The following is a 14,867-nucleotide window of genomic DNA, read 5'->3' on the forward strand; positions in this document are numbered from 1 at the left end:
ATTTCTCCTGTTAGGATAGAAAGGTTCCTAACCCCAAGATTTCCACGTAGAAATACACTTAAACATCGCAACCCGAGAGCTCAGTATTGGAAGTTACGAATTAACAAAATAAAACTTCCATCTCCAAAACAAAGAAACCAGGATGTGGTCGACACGTGCCTACGATGTGTGATCCCTGTATCAGAGTTATCTCCCCTTGGCAGAGCTATTGCCCTCTCACAAACCGCCTTCCAAAGTTTACTTATCAGCCAAACATCCAGGATGCACTTTTCTGAATATTGTGTTCGAATAAAAAACTCAAAAGTTTCATGGATACCAAGACTACTTATAAAGGTGTGTGTCCAGTTATCTTTGAGAGGTAGCTAGCACCTTCTGTATAATGAGAGAAATACAAATTACGCTTAAATCCTGGTGCCAGACCGTCAGGAGAGAAACGATGAGATGAATTTAAAGTTGAAACGATGAGATGAATTTAAAGTTAAGACAATAACATCTGAAACTCAGGTGAAAACACGGCTCCCAAAGTATACATGTATTAGTTTGTATCTGTGGTGTCTTGAGTAGTGACCAGCACTGTGAGTCAAGAAGTCTCCAGACTAAGTACATACTGTCATGATAGCATGGTCTCCAGGACAAGTTTGACTGAATGCATTCATAACTGACCGCTGAAGCACGATTACCTTACAACGACTGCACCTGCTGCGTACCTTGATGTGGTCATTCTCGGTTAGCCAACTCTATCCATAGCATATAACTGTCATATTTCTTAATCTCTAATAGGGTTCTAGGTGACATTTATATACATCTTCAGAGTGCCAAACAGATCCACGCCAGGTCAAAGGTCATCTGTGGTCAGGTGTGTATAGTTTATCAAATATACAAGTTAGAAGGACAGTGTCACAATTGTACAGCTGATGGTGAATAATAACATCACATAAAAGTTGAAATACATGTATTTCCATCAAATATGGCCAGCATTTGAAGATCAATCATTAACATTATCTAATCTCACCAAAAACAAGAATAACCCACAACATCCCTGGAAAGGAATTTTTAATCCAGAGTAAATGCATACACCTGTTTGAAGCTTACCACCTGTATCATTGAGAATTAATACTGGTGTATATTCAGTAAATTACATGTTTGACTTCTGATTTAACCTGACCCCACAACTCTAAAAAATTAAAACCAACCAACCCAAATGTACGCTTCTCCAACCCAACTGCATTAAGCTGAATAACCTTAAAAACTTCACAGTTTTGTAGGTAATATTTGACACACACTTTTGATAAATTGGAAAGATAATGAAATTATTTCTCAAGAAATGTTTATATCCGATCAATGAGGGGATTGTTTATCAGAGAAGGTAGCCTACGACAGGTAAGACAGGTAGGGCACTGCACCTTGTTTATTTAGAGATTGTCAGCCAGTTGTCAATGATCTAAGGGACTGGAACCACGACATCAGTGCTATAGTCATAATATTTCGATAACTTTGTATTCTGATCTGTTAAAAGCAGGCTTTCATGGCAGGTGGCCAGTCATTAAAAACACTGTTTCAGATGTCATCTCTCACGATAAATTGTCTCAAATGATGGTGTTCTCTTAACATATACAGGTAGGTGTTCTAGCTGTGTTCTCTTATGGTATGCAATTTTTAAGTTAGGCAACTGTCTTTCAGAAAGACAGACACTTAAGGCAAGTTTCTCTCAAAATAGGCCATTGTCTTTTAGAGAGACATGTTGCCTTTAGTCAAGTGTCTCTCAGATAGGCAACTGTCTTTTACAGCATCTTTTAAATTTAGAGATACATATTTTTAAGGTAATTTTTGAGTGTCTCTCAAGTTAGGCAGCTGTCTTTTAGAGAGAAAGACTCTTAAGGCAAGTGTCTCTCAGATAAGCAACTGTCTTTTGGATAGACAGATTCTTTTAAACAACTTTCTCTCAAAATAGGCAATTGTCTTTTACAGCGTCTTTTAGAGAGACAGACTCTTAAGGCAATTTTTAAGTGTCTCTCAATTAAGTAAGGAAGCATTCATTTAAATAGGGAGACTAAATAAATTCACAACAAGTGTCTCTCAAATTAGGCATTTTTTATTTAGAGGTGCCTATCTAGTTCAAGCAGCTTTCAAAAGTAAACAGAAGACTTTTGTGTTCCTGGCGACAGTTGTCATGAAGAGTAATTTTTCAAAAAAGTTCCAGCTTTATTTATAATTGCATTTCACAATTAACAAATATTGTTTCTAAAAAATAATTTATGCTTTTAAATTAATGAGTTTTTTTAACACAGATAATTCTGTGACAGGTAACGAATCAAAGCAGATGATTTAATTAACAAGCATGATAAGTGTACCATAAGTGGTCTGGAAGGACCATGTTTTACATTTTCATACATTTTTTTTTTTTTTCATGACAATATAATTTAACAGAGTTCATTATTAGTTGTATTTGTTTCAATGCCTCCAATAGCGATCAAACCCAGAGGACCTCTGGCTTTCTTATAGTCTAATTATGCTCAACCAATTGAGCTAACGAGTAGTTCTATTTCGTGAAGTGGTAACTTGTGGCAACTATAGATACCAGATTACTTCACTCCAACCAGCAATGCTTCTGTGAGTAAAGCTAAGAACAATTCCAGGGTCCTGCATTGGCACCATTGTAATAGCTAGCTAGGTAGGGATCTAACCTGGACATCTGACTTCAGTACTGGTAACCATAGTCTTTGATGACAGGTAGTCTCTTGAATTATGCTCAGTGATTTGTCATGACAGATGGTCTTTCACGACAGATACTTTTTTTAGCATAGTAGATTTTTTATAAACGGGAGATTAAGTTGCTGATCCTAAATGTAGATAAAGCCATCATGTGGGATGTCATTCTAAGCCTTGTGGCCTGCAGCTCTCTTGTTCACAAAAATGCTGGATTTTGAAAACAATTAAAGTTATTTGGTTAACTAGCTACAGGCAACATAAAAGTACTTGTGTGTATTGTTTGATGTGATAATTTACATATCTGTGGAGATTTTTACCTCCAGGGTACCAGGTACCCTCATTACTGTAATATATATCAATTTTGGGATCAGATGAATGTACTGCTACAGAGGTAAACTACAGTTTACTACTATATATAGTGAGGTGGCTTGTCACTGCTGGTGTAAGTTTATCACATTCTTATAATTACCTAACCACCAGATTCTGTACTACCTCAAATGTTTTAAAACCTTTAAACCATGAAGTATAACAATCTGTATCATATTTCTTTCACCATATATCTTAACTGTTTGAATTTTTACATTTGGCCTTGAGACTACAGGCCATGTTTATTAAAATTACTAGGTCAAATATCACCTTTTTTTTTCTTTCTTTCTTAAATTTTACCTATCAGTATCCTCACCTAATAACCTGTTTTGCTGGATATTTTTCGGCAGTGAGCCGCCAAGTGGATAGCTCATAGTGAAAATAAGGTATATATTAGTGACAGCCAAGGGTTACACCCAATACCAGTCTGAGGCTATTACACCACAACTGATACTTCTCCTGTTTACTAATTCACATACAGCTTTAACACTGCTCCAGGTCTCATGATTGCTGTTCAACTTGAGGAAATCCATTATTTAAATTATCCCATTGGAAAATAAGACTGAAATTTTGTCACTGGAAACCTAAGATATTAGAGCATGTTTATTGAAACCATAACCTGATATTCTAGAGAAGAAGTTTTCTATACTGTTGCTCAAAATAAGTTACCTTAGAATACCATATATAACAAAGCAATCAGTATATAAAAATATCTATTCCAATTCATTTGAAATGTAATAAAACATTTGATTGGTCATTTAAAACAATTCATGACTATAACTGAAATGTAATGAAATACTTGATTGGTCAATTAAAACTATGCTGTCCTCTCTTACTGGTCATTAACACAAAAACTCAGATGGAGACTGCAAATGTCAATGATCCAACATGTAAAAAAATTGATTATCAATGATGTCATATACAACAGAGTCACTGATCCCAACTGAAGTAACCCTGCCTCAATCTGAATATTACTGATGTCACTATAATACACTGACTCGGATAAAAAACGAAATCCACAAAAACATCAGAACTTAACATTTTTGAGATTTGTGTTGGTATATCATGATAATCTCAAATATTGTTTTACTGTAAGGTAGCTTACACTGCCAGTAAAGCTCAATTGGTGAAAACGTGATTAAATTACGGCTTGCAAATCTCAAAATACGGAGGTACGTAAAATGTTCTTCTGAAATTGCATGATGAAATTTTTTTTTAAATCTTTAAATGTAATGTATCTTGCATAAATTTTAATTTCATTTTATTCTGTATGAAACAGTATACAGAATTACCATAAACAATATACACACGGACATGAATCTGCATACCACACTGTAGTAGTCCCACTTAATTGATTTAAACAAACACATTGCCAAGGCAACAATACACATGTACTATGGTACTGGACGACATTTCCAATGCAGTATCTTTTATTCTGGGAAAATTTATCATAACTTATCCAATTCTGTCCATGCTTAATTATTTCTTACGGATTTGCAGCATGCTGGCAGCATCCGCAGCCCATGCTGCCATCATGCTGCAAAATTTTGCCCTAATAATTATAAGGGGAGCAGCATGCTGGCAGCATGTTTCAAATATTTAAATTATGCTGCAAGTATGCAGCAGGCTATAGCAGCATGGCCAGTGGTGCTACAGTGACCATGCTGCAAGTATGCTGCAACCTCAACCAGCAGCATGCCAGCAGCATGGCCAATAGTATCTTATTGACCATGCTGCCAGTATGCTGTAGACCATGCTGCCAGTATGCTGCAGGCTATAGCAGCATGCTGGCAGCATGTTTCAAATATTTCAATTATACTGCCAGTATGCTGCAGGCTATAGCAGCATGCCAGCAGCATGGTCAGGGGTGCTACCATGGCCATGCTGCCAGTATGCTGCAACCTAAGCAAGCAGAATGGCCAATGATGATACAGTGACCATGCTGCCAGTATGCTGCAACCTAAGCCAGCCATCACCTCGGCACCATCTAATTCTTGGACAATGCATGCTGCCTCCATTGCATCCCAGCAGCATACAGAATCATGACTGGAGGAAGTTTCTAGAAGACTGCAACATTTAACATAATGGACATTTCTTGTAATGCACTGGGGGTTCTAGGTCTGACTGAACATACTCTGGTAGCTGGTGGTTTAATTTTTTTCAAAAAATGATAAGCATGTTTGACAACTGGACTGGTTACATTACAATGCATGTTATAAAGTGAAAGTAGAATTCTGCTGACATTACACTGCATATAGTCAGTATGCAGCTTTAGGTTGGTTCAACTATTTTTACATGGTTTGCCACCAGCCTTTAAAATATCAAAATTTTATAATCACCATTTTTTTACCTAAAACTGATCCAACCACAAACAAGAAGGAAATCTTGAAGGTTAATATTTATGATCTGATCCATCTTTAAAAACTACAAGTTAGAATTGGCAGTAGAAACTTTGATAAAGTACTTTTATTTATAATTCATCTTAATTTTCTTGTTAGTGCAGAAAGCAGTGACCTGCTTCAGAAGGGAATGTTCAAACACTTGGAAAAAGGCTAAAGATTGATGGTCTGTGTCTGAATGGCAGGAGGTGTCCAGGGGTCAGAATATCAGTTACCTTGGTGATACAGGTCATCTGGTACATTGGGAAGGTCATTGAACTACATGTAGCTTGTGGCCATCAGTGATATATACATCTATCATCATACACATATACCATCTTATACAAAAAACTTTGTTCAAACTTGAACACTTGTTTTCTAAGATAAATTTCACAGAAAAAATATCAGGTATTAATCTTTTTTGCTTTTGGATGCATGATCACTTTCAATTAGCTTACATGATATCATACTTTGAAATATACTGTATCTATAACAGATTTAAGCTTTTAACTTCTAATGCCAGCAACATCTAACAAGGCCTTCAACAATTAAGGTACTGTTCATTCCCTCATTACTGAAATTTAATCTATATCACTGTCATTTACTTCCCTCATCATTACTGAAACTTTATGTCAGTGTCGTTTAATCCACCACATCCAACCCCTGGTAAATATTACCCATTAGATTTAGTATTTTTTAAAAATAAATTTCACAAATCCTACATATTTATTGTTTTATGTTATCTATATATTTATTATGTCCCAAATAAAATCAATTGCATATAAACAAGCTGATATTTTGTATTTGAAATGATGATCTGCAACCACATTGTTTTTCTAATAATTGAAGACCTATAAACCAGTCACCATACCAACGACAGTGTGCAAAATCCATGAAATGGTACAAAAGTACAGGTAGCAAACCCCCAGGTAAAATACCAGGTAGGGCTGTATAAATATGTCACACATTCTAACACACCTGTCATAAAACTGGTCAGCAAGCAGGTACATGTGTGTATGTGTGCATACATGTTAATTGTTTAGAGAATTAACATAACTCCATTCCACATGGATAAATGTAGAATGTCAGAATGACTACATAACCACATGACATGTGTCATGGACATGGTAACCATGATTTATCTCCCTTTCATCTCACAATTATTTAGACAAGCAAGTACTATTCCCCTCATTAACGCTACTGCAAGATGTAACATGATGTCACTGTTGGTTAGTACAGAAAGTTAAAACACACACGTGAACATCTTATACAACCATGTATAGATATGTGTGTGTATATTGCAAAGTAAGGTAAAAATGTAAGCAAAATAATTCCAACAAAATGCACTAGCTGTATTAGTGTATTTTTCACGAGTGAAGCAACCAGTAAACTGTATCTTTCATTTGAGCACAACCTTTGTCAATTCCATTTCAGAGATGGTGTTATTTTTGTTTTTTTCTTCTTCAATTTTCTAACTTCAGCTTAATCAATATGAGCATTTAGAACTGCCTTTATCAAATCCATTTTGAAATTTGTTAATTTTTCTTCAATTATTCCAACATGTTTATAGCTAAGCTATATTTATAGCAAACAAGTTATGACCTACCTTTTTTGTGTCTGTATCCATGACCCAGGTGGAGGAAGCTGGCATGTCGAGTGACCCTTGGACCTAAATAACAAACAAAGAATTATTAGTTTTTAAAGCAAAACTACACTTGATTAAGGATTTAGTTTTTCTTATCCCATTTTTGGTGTTCCAACCATAATCAAAACCAGTTTTGGGGATAGAACAGTTTCAGAAAGACCTCTTATGAGATCTGAAAGTATAACAGTATTACTGATATTACTGACGATATATGCCTTAAAATTCATCAACAATATGATGCTTTATGTGTTAATTAGTTCTTGTCACCATGAAATCAAATCAAAATCAAATGAAAGATATCAACATTCGATCCAAATGAGTTTTAAAATCAAAATTATCAAATTAAACATATATTTCCTAAATTACTGTCCTGCAAATATATTTAAATGAAAAATTAATCCAAAATTTTGATGTGTCAAGATGTATATTAAAATCCAATTACAAGACAATTTTTGGATAATGTCAAAACCTTTGTCTTCCTGGTACAAGATGTGAACAATGTCACCCCAGTAGATGTTTCTCAGGAGACTTAAACCAGTGTAATACACTACATTCTATTAAAATGTGTTCATATCAAACCTTCAACCACCCCCAAGAAACCCTTACATGTAAACACATGAATCTGTACCAGGTACTAGCACAAACTATTATAATAAATATGCAATTTGTTCGAACTATCCATAGCAAATTCCCATAAACATAACAAGATTTTAGATTTTTCCCAAAATAGTTAGATGAAAACAGAGATAACTTGGTTCTGCATACACATTTAGAAACAAGTTAAAGTGAATCTGGGAAAAAATGTGCAATGTTTTGCATGTGAAGGCAGACTAACTTATCAGTTTAACATTTAAGTGCATTAAAAGTAGGCGCATTAGACCTCATTATCATTTTAAAGACACCAAGTTCCATTATTTACTTGAATCAGGTAATGACGAAAAGTCAGTTTGCTACAAAAGTGCAATCTTAAAATCAGCATTATTTTACAATGAAATATACTTTCCGTAAAAAAAATAGAAAAAAGATCAATTGGGCTTGTATTGTTGACCTATTACTCAATGTTCTTACAACTGTGACATCCAAACTTGGTCAAGGTCAAATAATATGACAAGATCCCCCCCCCCCCCCCCCCCCCCTACATACATTTTGACCTCTAGCTGTGACATTATTATATGACCCAGGTTATGCACTAATGTTACTGTTCACTGTGGTATGTTACAGATCAAATATCATTGTATACCTAGCTCTATAGTCTTTGACCACATCTAGACCAATTTCTTTACTTTTAAACATGATATTGCCTCAAAATTAATCCAAGCATACATTTAATATCATCACTATAGATAATATAGGTATTCAAACAATGTTTGATGCTTTTGATACACCTGCCATATCCTTTAACCTCAAAATCTGTCTGTCATTCATTTGAGCATGAACCATCTGACACCCTGTGACCTTGAAATTAGGTCTATGTCTTTCATTCAACAGTACTACACCTCCAGTGAGCTGGAGGCATAACATTAACACTCCAGCTAAAGAATGATAAATATGTTCAGTGTTTGATGATCACATCACTTTTCTAAATCTACTTATATGCAAGTGTACATCCATGACAATTTTGTGTGCAAACTTAGTTAAGAATTACATTATAGATATACAGCATGAATACAGAATGTATAAACTGTTACATAAATCATGTTATGCATCAAATTAACATATATTAGTAAGATCATCCCTGTTCTGCATCAGCTGTATAACTTTCAGTGCTATTTTACAGGGGTATCTTGCCTAAATTGTACTGTGACAGGTGTATATATATTAGTAACATCCCCCTTTGTTCTGTGACAGGTAAAAACATATTAGTAACATCCCCCTTTGTTCTGTGACAGGTGTATACATATTAGTAACACCCCCCTTTGTTCTGTGACAGGTGTATACATATTAGTAACATTCCCCTTTGTTCTGTGACAGGTGTATATATATTAGTAACATCTCCCTTTGTTCTGTGACAGGTAAAAACATATTAGTAACATTCCCAATTGTTCTGTGACATGTGTATACATATTAGTAACATCCCCCTTTGTTCTGTGACAGGTGTATACATATTAGTAACATCCCCCATTGTTCTGTGACAGGTGTATACATATTAGTAACATCCCCCTTTGTTCTGTGACAGGTGTATACATATTAGTAAGATCTCCTTTTGTTCTGTGACAGGTGTATACATATTAGTAACATTCCCCTTTGTTCTGTGACAGGTGTATACATATTAGTAACATTCCCCTTTGTTCTGTGACAGGTGTATACATATTAGTAACATTCCCCTTTGTTCTGTGACAGGTGTATACATATTAGTAACATCCCCCTTTGTTCTGTGACAGGTGTATACATATTAGTAGCATCCCCCTTTGTTCTGTGACAGGTGTATACATATTAGTAACGTTTCCCCTTTGTTCTGTGACAGGTGTATACCTATTAGTAACATTCCCCTTTGTTCTGTGACAGGTGTATACATATTAGTAACGTTTCCCCTTTGTTCTTTGACAGGTGTATACATATTAGTAACATCCTCCTTTGTTCTACATTAATTGTATAAACAGATGTAACATTTTCCATTTGTTCTGCATCAAGTTGATCAACACATGTAACATTTTCCCTTTGTGTTTTGACTGAATACCTATTTCCTGGCTTTTCTATGTGATCTGCAGCATTATATGTTTGTTAAAGCTTGTCATGTCACGCCTCAGATAGTAGATACAGATAAAAACATTCCTGTACTATTTGTCAGGTGTATATTTTGAGTCACCTTGATGTTTGTAAATGATATCATCCTGACATTAGCTGAGGATGGAGCAATGATAATTACATACTCAGCAAAAAGAAATGACATTTTGATCCTCCCTCAAATCTTTTCTTATTTCAATATTCAGATAAATTTACTGTAAACCAAACTTTACATATGTGATTTCCCCCTCAATCTCATAGATACCAGAGTTATTAGCTCTATATTTCCATTCTAAATAACCATAACTTAATTGTTTCTTTTTATCTCCCACCTATAATTTCCATCTCTATGGTGTCATTGTAAGGAGATTAACATTTAGATAGAACTTTACGGGATGTTACAGAGATTAGACAGTAATTCAATAGCTGAGGACATCTCATGTGTCAATGGCAGCGAAAATGAATTATATCTTCACGATTTGCCAGAGGCAGGCTGGTCTCTGTACTGCGATGTCCTCTTATTGAATATTGGCTGAAAGGTCATTGTTTAACTCCTGCCCAAGATCCTGTATCATGAAAAAATGCTCTGAATTTTCCAGTCTACTCAGCAGTATAAATGAGTTCTACATTAACACAGAGTAATGTGAGAGACCGGTGTCCTTATAATAAGTCATGTATGTGCTTCAGCAACTAACAGAGACTTATATTATTAAATATACACTTTTTTGTTTGTTAGCTGAGTTTATAATAATGACCCTGTGAACAGCCAGAAATATTTTGAGGCAGCCTCCTTGTAGTAGCTGGTGGCTACCTCATTGAACAAATAAAAACCCTATCATGTGTATGCTATCCACTGAGAACAAATGAGGTAGTCAATCAGACTGGCCAAAGAAACCATAACAGCATAGGACGGCCTGTGATCTGAGATTGTGAGATATACATGATATACAAACCAACCTGGGTAGGGATAAAACTATATATATACCTTAGAAACGGCCTAGTCTGAGCTCTATCTACCAGCTGAGCTATTGTAACCCTAACGAGAAACTTGGTTCTGATGAACTAGAATAGCATACCAAAGTTTTAGGGTCAAAGTGAGGAAAGCCACAGACTCAAAACTCTGTACATATAGATCTGTGGTCAGACTTTAAACCGCTAAATGTCAATTTCCGGTAGTTAAGCCGAAACAAACAAGAATTGTCAAGTTGATCTATGATAAAGTTGACAAAACCAGGGATAAGTTCAACTAGGATTAACACAATGCGGACAAAGAAGGAACCAACGGACACAAGTTTGTCCAGTATTTATAGTGTTACTTGGTAACCAAACATCGACACAGACATTTACTCAGCTTACGAGGGTAAAATATCTACACGTTAATGAGAAATGGATTTATCTGGTCAATCATCAATTTGTACCATTAGAACTTAAACTAGACCAAACCCTATGGGGCAGTAGACCTGATGGCTAAGTTTGTTGTTGTAGTAAATGAATAATTTTATCTTCAGGTATGAATAAAAAGCACACCTATCATGCGGTCTCTATGTTTATTGTCCAGACCACACATCGTAAAGTAACTAACAAATATAACATGTGTTTATCACTACGATGAGTTATAAACAACAATAAACCTGACATTTCTTTCCTTTTTTACTCCCAAATGGTTATATTTACCGTCTTTTTTTATTTTTAGACAAACAAAGATGTTAACGTACTCTGCTGCCCATATAGGTAATTTAAAGTATAACACTTAGCTGGTTTTACCTGAAAATCCAGATCGAGAATATTTCCAGCCTGTTTTTTCTATGTTCAACTAGCTACATGTAAATTTATGACCATGTCTGAAACACTCTCATAAATGAACAATGTTACCAACTTTAATATAGGTACATCAGTCGATCACCAATAGATATAAAGGATATAAAAGAATTTTGATTTCAAATGAGATCTAATTAAACAAGTTTTTTAAGTTTTCATTTTGCCACGAGTGTCCACAACAACTTTTTATTACTATTGTGTATAAAACGAAAAACCAACATTATACTTTGAAGAGTTGACATTCTATTGTTCAAATATTAATTACGGTATCAAAGATCTTAATGACAAATAACTCTCAGCAATGAAAAATACAGTGAAATCCTTATGAGTACCATACAGATAACTGTATTTATACTGTCTGAGAATAAAAGGAAGATTCCTAGAGCTGGTACATGTGTAATGTGACATTGAACAAATGACCTTGAGAATCAGCCAGAAACAGTAACATCCTACAACACTCCTATTTCCCCTAACCATTCCATGATGATGTGTCAATAATTAGCAGGTTTTGCATTTATATACACTTACATGTGTATAATATTTGTTTACATGTGGTAGCACTTCTTCCTGTTTTCCCCCATGTAACACCAGCTGACCTTGACCTCTAGCTGTCATGATATTGCCTTATGATATCCGGGTCCTGGTACAATTGTTGACTTTTATGTATAACAGACTTTTACAAGGGTATTTCAAAACCGATTGATAAAGGACTCCATTCCCAATTAAAATGATTTCATATCAAGGCCAAATTCTTCAAAATTTACTGTTGAAAATTCCCTTCACAGTTTATCAAAAAGGGCCAACATTACCAAAAGGAGCCAATTTCATATTCACCAGTTTAATATAATTTAATTTAACTTATATAAAAAAAAACAGGAAAATTTCTGGGTCACAACTTTTAAGAAAACAATAATATCAGAGCAATCAAAGGAATGATACATTATCAAAATTGCCTCATGATTAATGAAATATTTGATCAATAATTTCAGGTCAACCTTTGACCTAACTTTAGTAAGAAGGTAAGATGTTCAACCTTTATATGCATTTTCATGCCATCCAACAACAATAGCTGTCAGAAGACAATACAACCCGCTAAGTGGGTTGAAATTCAGAATTAGGTTTTTAACAGTTGGCCAAAGGTCACAACGAAGGTCTGCAGGTCCGCAAATGCAAGACAAATGGAAAGGTCTTGTCACAAAGAACGCACAGGTCAAATACATAACCTGTATCGTCATAAGTACTGACACAATATACTGTCTACAGACATAGACCCCAGGGTTACACCTCCCACAGAGGTATAGCAGTGAAGCTCCTACCCGAACTTAGACTTGGTTAGGGCGACCTAAAAAGCCTATTGCTTTGGTCTTAAGCACTGACATTCAAACATCTGGGAAAAGAACTAATTAAATCTCTTCCAGTAACTAAGTTTGTGTCATCTAATATTACTGAGAAGATTGAATAACTGAAAGTGTAACCACAACAAAATGAGTTTTTGCCATCTAGGAAAAGAGTGAGTTGTTATCCGAGAAATAAAAAAGCTGTGTAGTGAAGTGTTACCCTGTGGATGAGGTCTATACCCTCACTAGAAGCTGCACAGGCACTCAAGCAGACAATTACAAGGAAATCAAAGCCATTACTTGTTATATATAATATACTCTAGGGTGTTGTCTGTCAATGAAACCACAGGTTTGTCATCAATATTTTGGGGACTGCAAACTCTCGTTGGAAATATCGGTGGTTTGAATTATCCCCACTCACACAAAAAAACTAAGTTTCTTCTTCTTTTTTGTTAAATTCTTCTTCTTTTTATTGCAAAGCACCAATAAAGGGTATTATGATTAGGCTTTTTCTTATAGATAAAGTCTTTGACTCTGAAGACACATATCACAGCATTTACCTCAATATAACTGTGGCTATTTTTGGGCACCAGAGGGAAATGCAATGAGGCCAAGATTTGAACCCAGGAAGATTTAAACCCAGAACCTCCAAACTCCAGCTGCCTGGCCAACTGAGTACTTATTTCATTCTAGCTCACTGTTTTTAATCTCCCACTTGATTTTCAGCTTTCTCGATTCATCTACTACTGAGATTGGCAGCCAGATTAATACCCCAGGGAAACGGATGACATCTGGTTCTACAACCACCAATTGAGTCTTTTCAAACCAGCGTGTTGTCCAATCATGAATCTAACATTCAAAACACATCTTCATTATCTCGCAAACAGTCTGCCTCAAACAATTGTAAATTCTTAGCGAATGTAATAGTAATGGTCTATTTAAAGTTTTTGGAAGTAGTCATCAGCATTAACAGATGGTAACAATAAAACGTGTACACACAATAACAGTGTGATGCCAGTAAACAGCTCATACAGGTACCCCCCAGGCTTCCGACTCCCCAATCATCCGTTTACCTATTAACCAATGCCGAGGGAATTGTCTTAACATGATGCTATCCTCATAACACTGTAATACAACTTGGCTGATTGAAGTAACAACCTTTTAATTCGTTACTGGGGCTGTAGGAGGTTTGCTTTCAATTAGATGGGTAGGACCAATCTAACCTACAGCATATACTACAACAGTTCAGAGCAAACCATTGGAAGATACTGCTTTCTATTAAATAGCTAGCCTGAAATTATATGTACAAACCAGTTAGGATCAGATAATGAATGATCAGAAATTTGTATAGTTCAATATCATACATTGTATTGCCAAAGTCATACTGGTCAAGGTAATCATATAGGTCAAGGTCATACAAAACACACATTTAGGTCAAAATCTTACGATGAGTGTATAATTGTAGTTATGGTAAAAAGTGTTGTCTGTTTTATCCGATATAAACATATTGGGATATGTAGATAAGGTTGTTATAGTTACCAGTAATATCATTTACTGAGCTTAATAATTTACTTACACCAAAGTGCCAACCAGGCAGCAAGCGTATTAATTTGTGTACAAAATAGTTCCAAATACTCAATGATAAAGCAGGTCATTGTGTACGATTTTAACACTTTTTCTATAATCTATTTATTGTAAACAGAGGCCTTCAAACATATAAAAGCATGGATCATATTGCTAAATTACAAACAAATACACATACTTTACGGAAGGAGGTGTTGTTGGGTTTTTTTTGGGAAGAATAATTTCTGGTCCCATCCTGAACTCTTCAGGATTTACCATAGAAATAAGTGACATTTTTATTCCCCAAAGAGTTCCAAAAGAATTTGT

The 14,867-nt window shown here is 35.2% G+C and overlaps 1 protein-coding gene across 3 annotated transcripts in view; it reads right to left on the reverse strand.

The window, feature by feature from the left end:
* Window positions 1-14,867, reverse strand: part of LOC117336750 (rho family-interacting cell polarization regulator 2-like) — a 119,381-nt gene that overhangs the window by 74,116 nt on the left and 30,398 nt on the right. For all 3 annotated transcript variants that reach the window (XM_033897371.1, XM_033897370.1, XM_033897374.1), the window contains exon 2: window positions 7,060-7,122. In XM_033897371.1, the coding sequence (XP_033753262.1) occupies window positions 7,060-7,122 (63 nt within the window). The remainder of the gene's footprint in view (window positions 1-7,059; window positions 7,123-14,867) is intronic.

The sequence above is a fragment of the Pecten maximus genome, chromosome 10, assembly GCF_902652985.1.
Source record: "Pecten maximus chromosome 10, xPecMax1.1, whole genome shotgun sequence".
Taxonomy (NCBI): domain Eukaryota; kingdom Metazoa; phylum Mollusca; class Bivalvia; order Pectinida; family Pectinidae; genus Pecten; species Pecten maximus.